The sequence below is a fragment of the Chanodichthys erythropterus genome, chromosome 12, assembly GCF_024489055.1.
Source record: "Chanodichthys erythropterus isolate Z2021 chromosome 12, ASM2448905v1, whole genome shotgun sequence".
In the NCBI taxonomy this organism is placed as follows: domain Eukaryota; kingdom Metazoa; phylum Chordata; class Actinopteri; order Cypriniformes; family Xenocyprididae; genus Chanodichthys; species Chanodichthys erythropterus.
The window spans coordinates 33,823,677-33,843,716 of NC_090232.1; the positions used below are offsets into that span (position 1 = coordinate 33,823,677).

At 37.0% G+C, this 20,040-nt stretch overlaps 1 protein-coding gene across 2 annotated transcripts; it reads left to right on the forward strand.

The window, feature by feature from the left end:
- The first annotated feature begins 282 nt into the window (after positions 1 to 282).
- cpz (carboxypeptidase Z) lies at positions 283 to 14,399 on the forward strand. Of its 2 annotated transcripts, none has more exons than XM_067403075.1 (11): positions 283 to 545; positions 1,259 to 1,288; positions 1,983 to 2,357; positions 2,511 to 2,726; positions 4,060 to 4,295; positions 5,212 to 5,373; positions 7,365 to 7,526; positions 7,617 to 7,752; positions 8,186 to 8,325; positions 13,205 to 13,304; positions 13,439 to 14,399. In XM_067403075.1, exons 1-11 carry the CDS (start codon positions 404 to 406, stop codon positions 13,783 to 13,785), a joined length of 2,046 nt encoding a protein of 681 aa, XP_067259176.1. In that variant the 5' UTR covers positions 283 to 403; the 3' UTR covers positions 13,786 to 14,399. The 2 variants fall into 2 exon arrangements, with proteins under 2 accessions (XP_067259176.1, XP_067259178.1); XM_067403077.1 differs by having other exon boundaries at positions 4,060 to 4,256.
- The last annotated feature ends 5,641 nt before the right edge of the window (positions 14,400 to 20,040 follow it).

The following is a 20,040-nucleotide window of genomic DNA, read 5'->3' on the forward strand; positions in this document are numbered from 1 at the left end:
ATACAACATAGCTACTTGAGTTCCTTTTTAAGCTGTTATAGGTTTTAGATTTTGGTCTAAAACAACGAGAAGTGTAGCCAGGTGGCCACGTGCCTTTCTGAATCCCGTCCAGGCAAGTGAATTTACCACACATAGGGATTACTGTCACGTTCTTGGAAATGGAAAATGAAAAACGTACGTTTGTTTGTTTTTTTAAACGCGGCATTGATTTTTAAGTCTATACCGCAAGAAGGTTAAATGTGAAGTCAGGCTTTCTGAAAGAACTATAATTACAGTGGGTCCTAGACACAGCAGAAGAGCGGCCGCCTACGGGAGAAACTTTTTTGCTGTAATTTGATCATTTGGCAGCGGTGCTCGTGCAGGCTCTCCCTTAAGCGATGGGGGTAGCGGGACTTTTCGGAAGATGATCAACTTTGTACGTCGTAGCGACTGCCACATCATTCGGTTTATGGACAACAACATGCTCACGGTTTTAATTCTTTTAAGCGCTCTGGCGACGTGCTTGTGCATCCCACCACAATGTACACCGGAAGAAGCAGCAATAGGTAACGTTGTACATTCAGTGTTACACCAACTTTAGTAAGCTACAGTTAACTCATGCAATTTTATGTGAGGGAAAAGTGGAGACGTTTACAATATAACTACACTACTAGTCACAAATTTGAACGCTGTTTTGAATTTGTTTTATTAAAAAAATTAAAGCAGTTTTTATTTTTGTAAGCATAAATTGTGACTACAAATGATATTATTATTCCATTTAATTTTATTATTGCAACAATATTAATAATAAACAATTATTTAGTTTTATTAGTAAAGTAAAAATAAGTTCCCAAGACGCTTAAATACTGTTTAAAAAGCATCCTACGATGCACCTCATCAAGTTGGTTGGTTGAATGCCCAGAACTGCTAATTGAGGCAACGGGCTGCTGCCTTTACTAAAAAGCAAAAATGTTAGCTTAAAATATTAGCAATAATAAACCGTACTACTAATTTAGAATGTGTAAATAGCAATAATAAAGAATGAGAGGGTGTGTAACCTACAAACTTTTGACTGGCAGTATAAATGCTCAGAGGTCAAATAACGTTTTGCTTATTCACAAATACACGCGCCAAGTGTGCGAAAGCTTGACATTTATATATTCGTGCAGAAAAATGTCTTTCTTTCCACTGTGTACTCTACTGCCATCTAGCCTTCAGAGACCAGGCTTTGCATCAACTTCAGCAGCTGTAACATCCTCTGTGAATAATTGTTTTTTAGGAAGATGCAGAACACCTGCAGGAGAGAGGCGTAAGTATTCATTTTATTACATTGTGCATAGTGAGTCAGGTTACTGCATGTACCTATAGTTCTATGTAATACACAATTGTTATATCATCATGTTGCATGTTTTTCTGAAATAAAGTGCAGAAACTTCTAGTGTTTCACAGCTCTAGCTTGTAAGGGATGGTGAATACCAAACACCACTGCAAGATGGGACTTGTCCACATCACTGTAGAAAGGGAAAGACATAAAATGCATTTAAAGGCCTTAGGGTGATTAAGTTAAAGTTTTGAGATGGCTTATAAGGTGCAATCTGTAATTTGTTTAATAAAGGCCAAAAAATTAATCTGATAAATGAAACTAGCAGTAATGTTTTGTCATGCTGGGTGTCACATACTGTCATTGTAAGAAGGTATTTATTAATAAACTGCCACTAATAGGCTGAATAATTGATGCAGCCATGCATTTCTTTTCTTGAAACTTTAAAATAGTCCATATATTTGATTCATGAGGCCCTCCCTTCAAAATCTAGTATTAAAAACATTCCGCCGCAGATGACATTCCACAAACTGTTCCATTCCAGGAACTTGGAGCAATATAATTCTCTTTAGTTTCCATATTAAATTAAAATAGTGCTACACCGCCCATGACACATTCTTCCTCCATTCTCCACCAGCCTCAAACTGAATTTAATGTAAAATCCTTTCTCTCCTTTCTCTAGCACAGTGCATAGAGATGGTGCTTGGTTACTGTCAGGATGTGCCCTACAGCCACACCACATTCCCCAACATTGTGGGCCACCGTTCACGGCAGGATTTAGAGACGGGTGCAGAGTACCTTCTCTTGAGCGTGATCCACGGGCTGCTGAAAGGAGAGTGTTCTCCAGACATCCGCCTGTTGGGTTGCTCCGTATTGGCTCCACGTTGTCAAGACGGCAGACTTATGAAGCCGTGTCGTAGCACATGTGAGATGGTGAAAAAAAGCTGTATCCATGCCTTTGAGGCCATACAAATGGCATGGCCTTACTTTCTGGACTGCGACCGATTCTTTGTTGGCCGTGAGGAGGGTTGTTATGACCCATTGTCAGAGCTAAGAGGTAAGAGTTGTGGAATGATTAAAGTAAAATTACAGTTCATAAAAAATATTAATATGCTTAAATACTTAATTTATACTTAAAAAGTATTAATAAGTAAGCTTATTTATATAGTATTTATATGTATTAAGAAAAATACATACTTTCTTCCCTCAGAAAAGCAGGAAGTGGCCTTCGCCAACATATCTGATGGTGGTCTTTCCACTATCATTCAGTTCACTTACCACTCTAACTCTCAGATGTTCAGCATCCTGAAGAAGACAGCAGCAAAATGCCCCCATATCTCACAAACGTACAGCATTGGACGCAGTGTGGAAGGAAAAGACTTACTGGTTATTGAATTCTCTAATAACCCTGGACAACATGACCTATGTGAGTATGAGGTACACTACAGTTTAAAATTTGGGGGTCAGTAAGATTTTTTTTTTAAAAGATTAGGGTTTTATTCAGCAAATATGCATTAAATATATCTAGAGTGACAGTAAAGACATTTATAATGTTACAAAAGATTTATATTTCAAAGAAATACAAAGCTCTGTCATAAAACTGATGGTGCAGGCTGATAGGTCCTTAACTCAATCTGCTTGCAATCACATCATTCTCTATAAGGCACCGCTGATTGGTTCTTACTGTATCAGTAGCCAATGAGCTTGCTGTTCATCCTTTAAATACTTGGTCAGCATTTTGCTGTAGCAGTTTGAAGCGTGCTTTCAGAAACCCTCCCCTTCCCCAGCTCCACCTGTATAGATCTGCGATGGATAATTCATGTACGCTATATTGTACAGCAGCAGCTTACTTGCTCACAGCAGCATGTTGTGTATTGGCAGTAGCAAGTCTGTAATAAATTACATTTTAAAATAAATTAAGAAGAAAAATGTTATTTTAAATTTGTCACGTGTGGTTGTAGTGAAGCGCACAACGATCGATATTTAAGGAAATAAGGTCCGAAATTCGTGTCTGAAACTTTCGCACATTAAAAATTAAATTCGACCTCACGTTATCTCGATCACGTTTACACACTGCCTCCGAAACTTTTGTCTGTCATAAAAATATTTGGATCAGGTTCGATTTTCTGCGTTTTTCGCATCCGTGGCACACATTTTGAGAGATGTTTTAACAAATTAAGAGCCACTGTACGTGAATGGCAAAATCCAGAATACCATCTGACAAGTTGATCCAAGGCGTCTACAGCAGTGGTTCTCAAACCTGTCCTGGGGACCCCCCACCACTGCACATTTTGCATGTCACCCTCATCTAACACACCTGATTCAAGTCATCAGCTAATTAGTAGAGACTGCAGGAGTTGAATTGGATGTGTTAGATGAGGCAGACATGCAAAATGTGCAGTGTTGGGGGGTCCCCAGGACAGGTTTGAGAACCACTGGTCTACAGCACAAAGCAGTAGCACTGTATGACAAACAATGTGTGGAATACAAAGAGAGAATATAAAGACAGATTGTGCTAGTAGCAAAGCATCAAACTGAGCCACTGACATCCTGAAGTAAACTTTGAAACGTTCGGGATAAAAAACATCTTTTCATCCCCTGTTAAATCTCCTTCCCAGACACAATATCTGTATTTGGAGTAGCATACTTCTCTTGCTATTTCTGCTCTAAACAATAGTAAGAGTACTATTCTAGTATACTATTCTGAATTCAGCTTTGATTAAATTCCTGTTCCCATTTTTCTCTTCACTGCCTTCTAGTGGAGCCGGAGATAAAATTAATTGGAAACATGCATGGAAACGAGGTTCTCGGCCGACAGCTGCTGATATACCTGGCTCAGTATCTGTGCTCTGAGTATCTGCTGGGCAATGAGCGAATTCAGACCCTCATCAACACCACACGCATCCATATCCTGCCCTCCATGAATCCTGATGGCTATGAGATTGCCGCTTCTGAGGTAGCCGATAGGAATGACCCCGAAAACATCCACCAGGAAGTAAATATTTTGTTGTCTGAGTCTGTCTGTTTGTTGGCTGACTGACCATAGCAAGCTCCCTGCACCAGAGAGTGTCCTCCAGAACAGTTCAGGCCTCGGAGGAAGTCCATATCAAGGCAACTACAACCCTTGCTATTGTGGAATAATTGTGTTTCAATGTTGGCACAGTTTATTACTGCCTAGGAAATAAAAACCATAGCAAAACAAACATAAAAAAGATATATAAAATTGGTCTAGTGATTCAACTATGAATTGAAAAGGACAACTGGTAGAGGGAGGCCTTGACTAACCACTCTTATAGACTATTGCCCGCATTTTGTTTGTCATATAACACAGCAGTATTTTAACAATAGCTTGGTAAACTAATAGATTCATCTACATTTTCTCAAAATCTTTTTACTGGTCACCACGGGTGATGTTTAAGAATATAATGTGTTGTGTTGGAAACAACTGTTTAATTAAGTAATTTCAAATAATGTTTTATAATAATTGTTATAAAAAAAAAAATGTATTTATAAAAAAAAAATGAATTCCATATAAATTGTTTTAGATAACATAAAAATGAATTCTAATCTTAGTCTGAATCTTAAATACGAGGATAAAACCGTGTTGGTCTACTCATTTAACACTAACAGACGTATCTTTGCCTGGTTCTGATGTTTTCTGCCTTTGTATAAATTTTCATCGACTACAGTCTTTTAACACTTGCCTTCTTTTTTTAATGTTTCGCTTTCTGATCCATTCAATGTGTTAACTTGTTTAACTTCTTAATTAGTAATTTAGTTTGTGTAGCTAATGTCTTAGATGTAAATTGAAAGAGAGTAATACGAATATTTTTACATATTTAGTGACTCTCTTTGAAGCCCTGTTAAAAATTTGCCCATGAATTTTGACTGGTTGGATTTGTAATATTTAGGGTCATGAGTACAACGGATGGACCAGCGGTCGGGCCAATGCACAGAATCTCGATCTGAACCGCAACTTCCCTGATCTCACCTCCATCTTCTACAATCGGCGTCGCTTCAGACATTTCCGTAGTGACCACATACCCATCCCTGATTCCTACTGGTTAAATAAGGTATACATACAGTTGCATAAGGTATACATTTTGCACAACAAAAATACACTAAATTCATGTTCTTTGTGAATATCCGAGTAACATTTGTATATACAGTGCATCCAGAAAGTATTCACAGCGCTTCACTTTTTCCACATTTTGTCATGTTACAACCTTATTCAAAAATGGATTCAAGTCATTATTCTCCTCAGAATTCTACAAATGATACCCCATAATGGCAACGTAAAAGTTTGTTTGAAATCTTTGCAAATTTATAAAAAAAAAAAAAAAACAATCACATGTACATAAGTATTCACAGCCTTTGCTCAATACTTTGTTGAAGCACCTTTGGCACCAATTACAGCCTCAAGTCTTTTTAAGAATGATGCTGCAAGCTTGGCACACCTATTTTTCCGCAACTTCTCCCATTCTTCTTTGCAGGACCTCTCAAGCTCCATCAGATTGGATGGGGAGCGTTGGTGCACAGCCATTTTCAGATCTCTCCAGAGATGTTCAATCAGGCTGGGCCACTCAAGGACATTCACAGAGTTGTCCCATAGCCACTCCTTTGTTATGTTGGCTGTGTGCTTAGGGTCGTTGTCCTGTTGGAAGATGAACAGTCGCCCCAGTCTGAGGTCCAGAATGCTCTGGAGCAGATTTTCATCAAAGATGTCTCTGTACATTGCTGCATTTATCTTTCCCTCGATCCTGACTAGTCTCCCTGTTCCTGCTGCTGAAAAACATCCCCACACCATAGTATTGGCCAGGTGATGAGCAGTGCCTGGTTTCCTCCAGACATTAAGCTTTCTATTCAGGCCAAAGAGTTAAATCTTTGTTTCATCAGACAAGAAAATTTTGTTTCTCATAGTCTGAGAGTCCTCCAGGCAGGCTGTCATGTGCCTTTTACTGAGGAGTGGCTTCCGTCTGGCCACTCTACCATACAGGCCTGATTGGTGGAGTGCTGCAAAGATGGTTGTTCTTCTGGAAGGTTCTCCTCTCTTCACAGAGAAACACTGGAGCTGACCATCGGGTTCATGGTCACCTCCCTGACTAAGACCCTTATCCCCTGATCGCTCAGTTTGGCCGGGTGGCCCGCTCTAGGAAGAGTCCTGGTGGTTCCAAAATTCTTCCATTTATGCATGATGGAGGCCACTGTGCTCATTTGGACCTTCAATGCTGTAGAAATTTTTCTGTACCCTTCCCCAGATCTGTGCCTCGATACAATCCTGTCTCTGAGGTTTACAGACAAGTCCTTGGACTTCATGGCTTGGTTTGTGCTCTGACATACACTGTCAACTAAATTTACCACAGGTGGACTCCAGTCAAGTTGTAGAAACATCTCAAGGATGATCAGTGGAAACAGGATGCACCTGAGCTCAATTTTGAGTGTCATGGCAAAGGCTGTGAATACTTATGTACATTTGCTGATTTGTTTAGTTTTTTATTTTTTATAAATTTGCAAAGATTTCAAACAAGCTTCTTTCACGTTGTCATTATGGGGTATTGTTTGTAGAATTTTGAGGAAAATAAATTTAATCCATTTTGGAATAAGGTTGTAACATAACAAAATGTGGAAAAAGTGAAGCGCTGTGAATACTTTCAGGATGCACCGTATGTTTCGTTACTTTCATATGAATCTGCTGTATTATTGTAATGTTCAATACAGTGATTCAATATAGTGACAATACTGTACCTTGTTTATACAGTGAAGCTATGAAGTGACAAATCACATAGAATATTATTTAGAGCAGTGTTTCCCAACCCTGTTCCTGGAGGCACACTAACAGTACACATTTTCCAAATCTTCCTAATCAAACACACCTGATTCAACTCATCAGTTCATTAGTAGAAACTCCAAGACCAGAAATATATGGTTCAGATAAGGGAGACATTCAAAATGTGTACTGTTGGTGTGCCTCCAGGAACAGGGTTGGGATTTAGAGAGCATATAGAAACTTTCAAATGACATCTTGTGTTCATTTATTTATTTTTATTTATTTATTCATTTTTAGGTAATTGCACCAGAGACCTATGCTGTAATGAAGTGGATAAGATCCTATCCTTTTGTTATATCTGCCAGTCTACATGGAGGAGAACTGGTCATCTCATACCCTTTTGACTTCTCTAGACACCCTCAAGAAGAAAGGATGTACTCACCCACACCAGATGAACAAGTGAGTAATTGAATGTTCCTCCAACTTTTTCTGCGGGTGAAGCTCCTGCACTTGCTTATTTTACATAACAAAGTCATTTCCTGTGTGTAGATCTTTAGGCAGTTGGCTAGGATATATGCAGATGCCCATGCCACAATGTCCAACAATGACACAGAGAGATGTGGAGCCTCATTTGCCAATAAAGGAGGGATAACAAATGGAGCACAGTGGTATAGCTTTGCTGGAGGTAAACACTTTCCTTAAAGAAAATCATTGTGTCTTTGAGGCTTAATTAAAAGGGTTAGTTCACCCAAAACTGAATGCCGGCCAATAATGAGTCGATGTTCTGACGTAGAACCTGAAAGCACTGCACTGTGTTTCCAATGTCAACTACAAAGGAGAATGACAGGGAAGAAAAGAAATTGCTGAATAAAGTTATTTTTGTTTTGTTTTTCCGCACAAAAAGTATTCTTGTTGCTTCGTAACATTAGGGTTGAACCACTGTAGTCACCTCAACTGTTTTAACGATGTCATTACTGCCTTTCTGGCCCTTGAATGTGGTAATTATGTTGCTTTCTATGAGGGATCAGAAGCCTCTCAGATTTCATCAAAAAATATCTTAATTTGTGTTCTGAAGCCCCATTCTATTTCCCATGTCTGTCTATGTTTTATTGTATCAGGGATGTCAGATTTTAACTACCTGCACAGTAACTGTTATGAGATCACAGTGGAGTTGGGCTGTGATAAATTCCCCTCTGAGGATGAGCTCTACCCTGAGTGGCTCAGGAATAAGGAGGCACTGCTCAGCTTCATGGAGTCTGTGAGTTTACTGTTCTATTGGCTCATTGAGCTAAGAGTAGATTGCAGAATTGCAACTGCATAGACTCTTTGTTTTGTTTGTTTATTTCCTCACCATGCTAAATATGTGCCTGATTTGATTTACTCTACACTGAACTCTTGTACACGTAATTACACAAAAAGACTGCTTTGCACTTCTACAGGTGCTGGTCATATAATTAGAATATCGTGAAAAAGTTAATTTTGTTATTGTATATATTCTAGATTCCCTACACGTAAAGTAAAACATTTCAAAAGTGTTTTTTTTTTTTTTTATGATTCGAGCATACAGCTCATGAAAGTCCAAAATCCAGTATCTCAAAATATTAGAATATTTCCTAAGATCAATCAAAAAATGGATTTTCAAAACAGAAAAGTTCAAGTTCTTTAAAGTGAGTTCATTTGTACACTCAATACTTGGTCGGCAGCACATATTACAGCAAATGACTTGCTCCTAGCACAAATTGCAGCATCAGTGAAGTGATCAGCCTGTGGCACTGCTGAGGCACTATTGAGCCTTCAGATCATCTGTATATTGTTGGATCGACTGTTTCTCATCTTTCTCTTGAAAATATCCCATAGATTCAGGGGTCAGGCATGTTGGCTGGCCAATAAAACACAGTAATATCATGGTCAGCAAACCACTTGGAAGTGGTTTTTGCACTGTGGGCAGGTGCTAAAGTCCTGCTGGAAAAGGAAATCAGCATCTCGATAAAGCTTGTCAGCAGATGGAAGCATGAAGTGCTCCAAAATCTCCTGGAAGATGGCTGCATTGACTTTGCACTTGATAAAACACAATGGACCAACACCAGCAGATGTCACGGCCCCCCAAATCATTACTATCTTCAGAAACTTCCCACTAGACTTCAAGCAGCTTGGATTCTGTGCCTCTCCAGTCTTCCTTCAGACTCTGGGACCATGATTTCAACATGAAATGCAAAATTTACTTTTATCTGAAAAGAGGACTTTCGACCATTGTTCACTGTCCAGTTCTTTTTCTCCTTAGCCCAGGTAAGATGCTTCTGACGTTGTTTCTGTTTCAGAAGTGGCTTGGTAGTCCTTTTCCTGAACATGTCTGAGTGTGGTGACTCTTGATGTGCTGACTCCGGCTTCATTTGACTCATTGTGAAGCTCTCCCAAGTGTCTGAATCAGCTTTACTTGACAATATTCTCAAGCTTGTGGTCATCCCTGTTGCTTGTGCACCTTTGCCTATCCAATTTCTTCCTTCTAGTCAACTTTGCATTTAATATGCTTTGATACATCACTCTGTAAACAGCCACCCCATTCAGTAATGACCATCTGTGACTTATTCTCTTTGTGGAGGGTGTCAATGATTGTCTCCTGGACCATTGCCAAGTCAGCAGTCTTCCCCATTAGTGTGGTTTCAAAGAACAAGAGATACCCGGAATTTATACTGTAGGGATGGTCATTTAATGAAACTCAAATGTAAATATTCTAATATTTTAAGATACTGGATTTTGGACTTTCATTAGCTGTATGTTCTAATCAACAAATTAAAAAAAAAAAAAAAAAAAAAAAAAAAAAAAAAATTGAAATGTTTTACTTTACATGTAGGGAATCTAGTATAAATGAAAGTTTCATTTTTAAAAATAATTTACAATAAAAAAAATGAACTTTTTCACAATATTCTAATTATATGACCAGCACCTGTATATTCTGAAGGTTTTTACAGAGGGGTTTATGCTTTTTGTCATAAAAATAGATATGTAAAATCCCTCTTGTAAAAACCTTTGGCACTAATATGTCAACAGAATGAAAACGAATTCTGAATCTGGTTTTGTCCAATGTTCATATTTTTGTTCTTGAAATGTCTGCAAATTAGTGCATATTTAATCAGATAATGCCTCATTTGCATATTTAAGGGTACACTATATAACTTTTTTGTTCAAAATTAACAAAATTTAAATAAGTTGACACATCATCAATTTTTCTTCTAAAACATGTTTTTGTCTTAGCCTGATTCACTATGGTAAACCTAGTATAATATATAATTTATATTTTAGACTTGACGGGAGGAAATTGTGTACTCGCCTCTGCATGTTTCATCATTTTATTTGTATTTTATTGAACCGATAAATGTAGCTCTCTAACAGAGTTCATTGTAAAGCATTATCTATTGTGCTGGAATGTATTTTCAAAGAAGTACTGTGCCTATTAATGGGTAAAGCTACGGTAATGTCTTCAGCTAGTCAGCTTGAGATCCTGGTTATATCTCTTAAAGGAGTACTTCAATGCTGGAAAAATTGCTTTAGTAGGAAATACTTTTTAACTTTTAGTCATAATGGTGTCTGTCGACTTGTATTGTTCCCAGTTGCAAGAATTCAAAGAGTAAACGTTTAGTGGGAGTGAGTTACTGTCCAATGAAGGATCCAGTACATTGTAGGCAGCAGCTAAAGGCTGTCCATGGGTGGGAATACAAAAATATAATCTGTAGTTTTCACAAAACTAACTGTAAAATAACTGTATAATACTTGCAGCTGTGGTTGTCACCAGTAGTGTACTGTTAATTTACAGCTCTCCCTTTTTACAGTATGTTACCATAATAATACCATGGAAGGTAACTCATTTAATTTGGGAAACCAATTATTTAAAACATTCGAGTTTAAAAACTAGTATTTATACAGTGTTAGTACTGTGAACTTATTTCATTTAGGTCCACTGAAAATAGATATTTCAAACACTTAATGTGTAATAATGAAATGATCACAACATGACTTTAACTCAAATCAGTGCAGTCCGTCGTTAGCTAACAAAAGCACACATGTGCTACAGTACTTAACAAAGAGATCATCACTTCATCAGCAAATTCACAAATTTGCTGCCTTTAAATAAAGCAACATGCAGTATGACATCAGTGTTTCTCAGCTCATCATTGACTGAAGCAAAACTAATGTTTGAAAATCAAGGGTCAAGAGCCCAACGGAAGCGAACACTGATCTCCATCATGGTAAACGTCAAAGTTCTTGTGTTTCTGTTCTTGTTTCTTTTTCCTTCCATGATTCTGCTTGTTAACAGCAGGTGTTCATCAGTGTCTGATTTCACTTTTTTTTTCAAGTGGGCTGCATTAGTAAACTAATGTAGTGAGTAGTGAATAGTGTGATTTGGAACAGCCTCTGAGTGTCGACTTTGAGCGCTCTTAATTGACCCTTCGTAAAGACCCGCCCCCCTTAGTTACTGTTGCTTTGTCCGACAAGCCATGGCACTGTCATGCCACACAGAATGATAAATGGACACTGACAACACGTCGACAGTCAAGACAGAGCAGGTTATTTATGATATTAAACAAAGTCCCAGCTTTCAAACTGTGACATTTTTTTTAAGATTTTTTTTTGTTGTTTTGTTTTGTGGCTCTTTAATGTGTCGTGACAGATTGCTGTAGTGCCTCAGCTCAGTTGGCTCGTGAACTGATCATCTCTTCCTATTAGTTAATTTATAGCATCAAATAGTGCTGGGCAGATGAATCGCCTTCGATAATGAACGCAATATTGCTATTGTCAGTGAACTACGGCTCTATTAAATGCCGCTCCATTTGAAATCAGGTGATGGCGATTTAGCGGTAATCAGGGAACCGGCTTTACTGACGAAATGCGTGTGACAATCGCATGCGATATATCGCCCAGCCCTAGCATCAAATAAACATGAATGAACATGAGAAGGAATGTTGTTTCAAACGCAGAAAGATGTCAGTACACACCATTTTTCAAGTTCAAGTCCACCAAGAACTCCTGACTGATTTGTCGGACAAAATGGCGGATTCAGCGTTATGGTTAGATCGCTTGTCAATCAAACTCCCAGAGAAGGGTCAATTCACGGTATATTGCTGTTGGCTACTTTCTCAAAAATGACAAATTACCCAGAATCCATTGTTTTCTATGGTATATTACTGTTTTAATGGAAAACAGTATGTTACTATTAAAATGTGTCCCTTTTTTACAGCAATTTTTAACAGCGTGGAGCTAAAAAAAAGTCCAGTGGACTTTTGTTGACAAATTAACGTGAATTTCTTGGTCCAGGTAACATGGAGAATGAGTAAACATTATTCATTTGCATATTCTACCCATTTTATAACAATACAAAGCGGGTTGAAAAGTGCCGAATTTACACTTTAAGCCTAGTAAGTGAATGTTTTATGAGCGGTAGGATAACCATATTGATCCACAGAGTCACATCCGAAACAATGTTCTTCCACAAAATGCATGAGTTTTGTTTTTTAACTGCTGGAGGACCAAAAGTTAAATATAGTGTACCTTTAAACAATTTCTGAAATCTTTTAATACAAAAAGTTTGGAATTCTTAATGTAATGAATCAGAAGTATGGTGATATATTCACCTGGAATGTCTTGTCTTTCTTTAGCTGGTTAAATTGTATGAAATGTTATATGTTGTATTTATCCTTCATATTTTTTTTCCATATTCCTCACCTTATTTAAGTGTTTTTAACAGTATCTAACAAATTAAATGAATTAATATTGCCACTAGATACAGCAACACACTGGACTAGTCCATTCTCATAAGAGAGGATGACCGTTTTGAGACATATATGTGTGTGTGTGTGTGTGTGTGTGTGTGTGTGTGTGTGTGTGTGTGTGTGTGTGTGTGTGTGTGTGTGTGTGTGTGTGTGTGTGTGTGTGTGTGTGTGTGTGTGTGTGTGTGTGTGTGTGTGTGTGTGTGTGTGTGTTTTTCAATTATTTAGAATTCTTAATTGTTGCAGTAAGGAAGAACAAGACCTGGTAAACTTAGAAAAATGAAATATGTGGGGCTATAGACCCCATAGTTATGCTTATTTTAAATGGCTATATGGTAACAGATAAGATAAATAGCAACTTCATCACTCTTGTAGGTCCACAGAGGTATAAAGGGCATTGTGAAGGATGAGCATGGAAATGGCATTAAAGGAGCCACAATAACTGTTAGGGGGGTGCGACATGACATCACTACAGGTAACAATTTATTGTAAAGTCATAATGCAACCTTCAACACACTTTTACAAACCTCTTGTGTTCCTTTTCATTGACCTGAAATGAATAATGCAGATGTAAATGAGTGTTGATGTAGCCTCTGTCTCTCTCTACAGCTGAGGACGGTGATTACTGGAGATTGTTGAATCCAGGTGTCCACATTATTACTGCAGCTGCCTCTGGCTACTCTAAAGTATCCAAGCGCATTAACATGCCAAGGAACATTCGGTTGGGCAGAGTGGACTTTGTGCTGAAGAAGGCCCCACGAGAACCCTCTCTTGACTACTTTAACATCCCTGAGCTGGACAATTATGAGCGTTTTGACCCATTTAATCAGTTTGAGCAATACAGCCAGAGGGAGCTGGGAGAGAATGGAGAGGAGAGAACTGAGAAGCCCTGGTGGTGGGCTTATTTTAGCCAGTTAGGCATATCTGCGCCTACCTGGCTCCTGCAGAACTACTAGGGACCCTCAGGACACCATTGGAGAGCAAAATGATCCCTAAATTTTGCACCCAAGCTTTACTTGATTGTCATCATGATGATAAACCTTTAACTCCTTATGACATGCTAGATGTGCAGCTAACCACTGGGAATGGTGATGCATTACTACTTTGGTAAATAGCCTATCTTCAAAAGTTTGGAATAATTAAGATTTTTTAATGTTTTTGAAAGAAGTCTCTTGTGCTCACTAAGGCTGAATTTATTTGTTCAAAAAAAGAAAAGTTAAGATAGTGTATCAGACTGGCATCATATAGTAACAGAATTCACCTGTAAAAAAAAGAGGAAATATTTTCTTTTATTTCTCTTTTATTTTTGTTCAGCAGTAGATCAAATTCTCCAAATGCAACTATAAACAGCTTACTCTAAAGTTTGGCAGCTAGACATGGGATGGATAGCATTGCATAGTAAATGATAGCATTGCTGTGGCTTTTGCAGTGTGTTATCTGTTATCAGGGCATATATTGTATATTAATCTTTTTCCGGCACATTAAGGATGTTCAGTGCATGATTTTTGAGGCTGTCATTAAAGTGTTAAAAGTACTGTTTTAAATAGCCAAAAAGATAAATCAAGATAAATAAAAGAACAAACTTCTCTGCAATTTCAGATTATTTTCTTTACATTCTACAATTTAATGTACATTAGAGTTGGATTATCATAAATATTTGAATGAGGATTCCATAATGGACCAAAATAAGCAAATAAAAAATGTTAGGAGGCCACAGTACTTTGTTGAACCGCTAGATGGCAACAAAGTCTGTATAATGAATCAGCTCTATCTAACTTTAATTTTAGGTACATGCCTTCTTGTAAACAATGGCAATAGATAAAGATACTGGGGGTTGATTATTAAGAATGTACAGTGGCTGATTCTGATATCTACATAACGAAGTATTCTATATATATATATATATATATATATATATGTATGCATACAGATATGCACACAAATTATTAATAGCAGTTAAGCTAAATTATACACATTATTGTGTTACTTTAATATATTATTTACTAAGAGGATATTTATTTCTGTTACTTAAATTTCTGTTTTGAGTTTGCTCTTAAACCTGATTGTGAAAAATTCAAGAGGAAATCCAAGGAAATTATATTTGGGCATCAGTCCTGTCTCTGTCTCAGCAATCATAGTCTGTTAGCTCAGATTTAGCACAACAATTCTCCATTTGCCTTCAAACCACTTCACGACTGACCCATAAATGAACTGGTGGCAGGGGTTAATCCAGTGTCGCATTCAATTTAAAGACCTATATAATAGTAATGCACCCATAGTATAAAGAATATATTCTAAAGGCTACAGTATTATCCAAGTGTCATTGCAGAATATTACACCTATACTCTGAACACCAAATAAGACATGTTGAGAGCACAATATAAGGCAATATAATTTGCTGTCAGCATAGCCTATCGTAAATTACAATTGATGTCATAACACCGCAGCTGCAGCAGTATTCTTTACAGTTGAGCAGGTGCCTGTCCCAGTGGCTTTGTAAAGAAAGTCTCTAATGGCCTATAATAGCTGCATCGTTACACAAGCTCCAAACACATGCTGATGGAATTTACACACAGAAAACATCATAACTCGCTTGTGTCAGTGCCCCGGATGCATATCACACTCGTTGTTCTTATTGCAGCAAACCATTTTGACACATTAGCCTGAAGAATAATCAGAGTGGGGTCAAAGTATCACAGCAAAGGCGCCGCTGTAAGTGCCTTTTCGCACTGCCTTGTCAAATTCTGCACTCTATAGGCTCTGCAGGTCTTTCCTGCAGTTAGTACATCTTCAGTGGTTTTCAGTTATACAGTAGTCCGCTAACAAACCCTCAGGACTAATTACATAGTCTGTGTACTTTACCTCTGAATCAGACTTTGTCATCAGACCAAAAGAAAGACATTTGGACAAACTTCCTTAGAAATTTAGAAAAGAATTTAAAAAAAAAACACCCTGCAACTTTCTGAACAGCTGGTAAGATTTTATTCTGCATATTTTTTCAACATTTTCCACGGCTGGCCTTACAAGATGATCGACTTCATATGCTGGTCAAGATTTGGTACAGATATTTACTAGGGCTGTAACAATATATTGTGTCAACATATTTATCCCAATACAAAAACACAACAATATCGTATTGTGGATAGTGACAATATTTGACAATATGAATATGCGTAGTTCACCCAAAATGAAAATTCAAGTTTACAGAGTTTTAATGTCAGTACTACATTGAACTACTATATATATTGTTGAATATAATGAATAATAATGCAATAGGGGAATATTTGTGGGTCCGGATAATGCCAAATGTCTTATGTTACCAGTAAAAAGTGGCCTACGTTATTTGAAATATATCTAGTCAGTGACAGAGTGCAAACAGAGTGCAAACATTTATTTGCAAACTAAAATAAATCTGTTTCAGCATTAGAATCGTGAATATTTTTGTTCTGGTGTCACCATTGACCTGTGCATTGGGTTACAGCACCAAGTCCAAGCCTGTTCATTTCCACCCCAAATGTAATACCAAATTTAGCATTTTTTTTGTTATCATTTTACCATATGCCTTGGAGTTTCGCAATAATATCGTATCGTGATATGTATCGAATCTTGACATGAAGGTATCGTTACACCCCTAATACTTACACATCTATTTGTTGGTTTGGCAGGTCTTTCTTTTATGTACTTACATTTTATAACTTTTTTTTAAAGACCTTAGTTAAATCGGGCTTAAAAAATCCATCATATGACTTTTCCCTCACATAAACCCTTGTCCTAGTTAATTAAATAAAAGTTTTAGTAAAAGGATTTTAGTTTAAAAACAACTTTTTTTTTTTTATTATTCATCAAATTTGCAACTCTTGTCATGTTACTCAATGAAAGGCACAAGTTCAAAGCTGCTGAGTACTGTACTTCCTTTTTTAGTGATAGCAAAATTACAGCAAGTGACTAATTATTATTCAAAAAGTTAAGGAATTTGCTTCCATACATAAAATTAATTTATATGTTACAGAATCAGGATATTTACTCTGATTTCTGTAAGCTCTTTACCAATAAGTTATATAATTTACATTGCTAACTGAAGCTCTCAGAAAATCTAGGAATAAAGCTCGATATGGTTTTTTTTCAGTCATGCTTAATAAGTTTATACAAGAGAAAACACTACTATGTATTATGTTACCTTAATATATTATATTTTTTTCTTCAATGTACTATACAATTATTATATTATTTGTGACCCTGGGCCACAAAACCAGTCATAAGTTGCACTGGTATTTGTAGCAATAGTCAATACATTGTATTGATGCCAAAAATCATTAGGATATTAACTAAAGTCATGTTCTATGAAGATATTTTGTACATTTCCTACTGTAAATATATAAAAAATGTATTTTTGTGAGTGAATATGCATTGCTTAGTACTTCATTTTGGACAACTTTAAAGAAGATTTTCTCAATTTTTAGTTTTTTGCACTCTCAGATTCCAGATTTTCAAATAGTTGTATCTCGAACCAAATATTATCCTATCCTGACAAACCATACATCAATGGAAAGCTTATTTATTCAGCTTTCAGATGAAGTATAAATCTCAATTTCAAAAATAATTCCCCCTTATGACTGATTTTGTGGTCCAGGCAGGGTCACATATATGTTATTTCTACAAAAATGTAATTTAATAAAAAATAATATATCAGTTTGTGAATAAGTTCTTTAAAAAAGGCATAACAGATTTATGTATACTGAATAATAATGATAATGGAAAACTCTACATGCACTTTGTTTTACACTCCTCAAGTCATCCTTGCAGTGCCTCCTAAAATAAAACAGTTTTTGGAAGAGCTGACACTAGTGAATCCAATGAAGAACAAATAAATGAAATGTTTGCACATTTTACCTCAAGCTAAATGGGTCATTCTCACTTACTGACAGTTTGTTACATGCTTGTTCCTGAGAAGTTTTTTCTAGAATAAAATACTTAATATCCCCCCACCCCACTGCTGGCTTTCAGTAGACTAATTGCATAAGCTTGATTTTTTTTTTTACATCAACTTTAATTCTCTCTCTCTCTCTCTCTCTCTCTCTCTCTCTCTCTCTCTCTCTCTCTCTCTCTCAGCAACACTGTATAATGAGGATATCATGAAAATCAACCAACTGTTATCTTTCTCTTTCATAATTTCTGCTGTTTCCAATTTAAGATTAACCTCTTTCTACTTTCTTAGTTTTTATTTTCCCATCCGTTTGACGTGCAGCTCAAACTCTTTCCCGGATTCTTTTTTCCCCTGTATAATTGGAGGCACAGTACATGAACAATACAGCTTCAGTTGGAACATGTCAGCATGGAATCCGTGGTTTAGGCCTATGCATCCATGTAAAAGAGCTCTTTTGGTAGCCTGCTTTCTTCTTTCTCTCTCTCCCGGCGGTGAGGTGTGCTCAATGTGGCAGAGATAATTTGTTTGCTTTGCAATTATTTTCCATCAGTGGAGACAAATTGATTTGTACAGCATAAAGCGACAGTGAGAGTGTAGTGCACTATAAGCAGCTCAGACAGATCAGCGCTAACTTGCTTATGCTAAAGTCTGACAGACAATGGCACTGTTCCTGTCATTCACTCTCTGTTGAACTCAGTAGTTGGTGCACCTAAGAGAAAATGACTGTGGTGCTCTAAAATCAGTCAGTTGTACAGTATGTGATATGAACTGTTGTTTGCTTTAAGAAAGTTACCAAGCCCTGTACGCATGATTGCATTATTGCATGACAGAGCAAGACAATATCCAGACCAAGTTTTCCATTTATCTGCATATAACCAACAAGACTGGTAAAATGGGGGAGCCAGTGTTGTTGTTAATGCAATATTTTTTTTCTAATTTAAATTAAATATTGCATTTTAAATTTGATCTGTGAAATGTTTTTTTTTTTGTCAAATTGCAACAGGAAATTTAGTAGTTAACTACTCTGTGAAACAGCATGGCTTCATTCTTGTGACAGAGTCTATGAAAAAAATCCTGCCTTTTTGATAAAGATCACAGAGCTTCTACAGGTTTCTTTGGATTTTTGTGTGTGTGTGTGTGTGTGTGTCAAATTACTTAGTTATACACTATAACCGATTTTTGTAATTTGAACAGTATTTTGCTGTAATATCTACAATAAGATACTGTAGGCACTACTGTAATTCTTTTCATAAATAAATTTAAGCCATTAGTCAGTTGTTACCTGACTAATGGCTTAAACCTTTCTAAAAAAAGAAAAAGATAACTTTTGTATGTTATGCTGCCTCTTTAACATATAAATTAGCTAATCATGTGGAGTCTTTGGTATCTTAAAGCAAGGTGAGCTAACATGAAATACTGAGAGAAAGTGTGTTAGGCAACACCATTGTTTTTGAAAAGTGTACATATTTTGTTTATTTATTTTTATATTTGTAATGAGACAGAGAATTTATTTTAAAGGTCCCGTTCTTCATGATCCCATTTTTCAAACTTTAGTTAGTGTGTAATGTTGTTGTTAGAGTATAAATAAAATCTGTAAAATTTTAAAGCTCAAAGTTCAATGCTAAGCGAGATATTTTATTTAACAGAAGTCGCCTACATCGAACGGCCAGTTTGGACTACATCCCTCTACTTCCTTCTTTAATGACGTCACTAAAAGTTTTTTGACTAACCTCCGCCCACAGGAATACACAAAAAAGGGGGCATGGTCTTGTTGCGCTCCCACGGAGAAGAGCGAGAGTTGCATTTGTAGAGTGTGTTTGTCGCCATGTCGTTGAAATTTATTTTCATCCCGCGGTCCAATCACCTTTGTTTGGCCTTCCCAGGGACGCTGTACTTAGAGATCAATGGTTACAATTTATGTTTAACTCGGTTCCCGAAAATTATAATCCACATGTAAAACTATGTGCAGCACATATTGCTGAGGACAGCTTCCTCAATCTCAATCAGTTTAATGCCGGATTCGCACAAAGATTATTCTTGAAAGATTGAGCAGTTCCCTCTTTGTCTTGAGAACGCATTGTTTATGGACCACAACCGGTAAGCTAAACTGCTGTCGAATCACAACACAGGAACCGCTGGCACAATCAGAACTCGTTACGTATTTCTGCAGGAGGAACTTCATAGAACAAGGAAGTCATCAGCCCGTTTTTATGACAGTGGAAACAGCGGTATACAGATAAGTAAATTATGTGAAAAATACTGGGGGTTTTTTACACGCGAAACATGA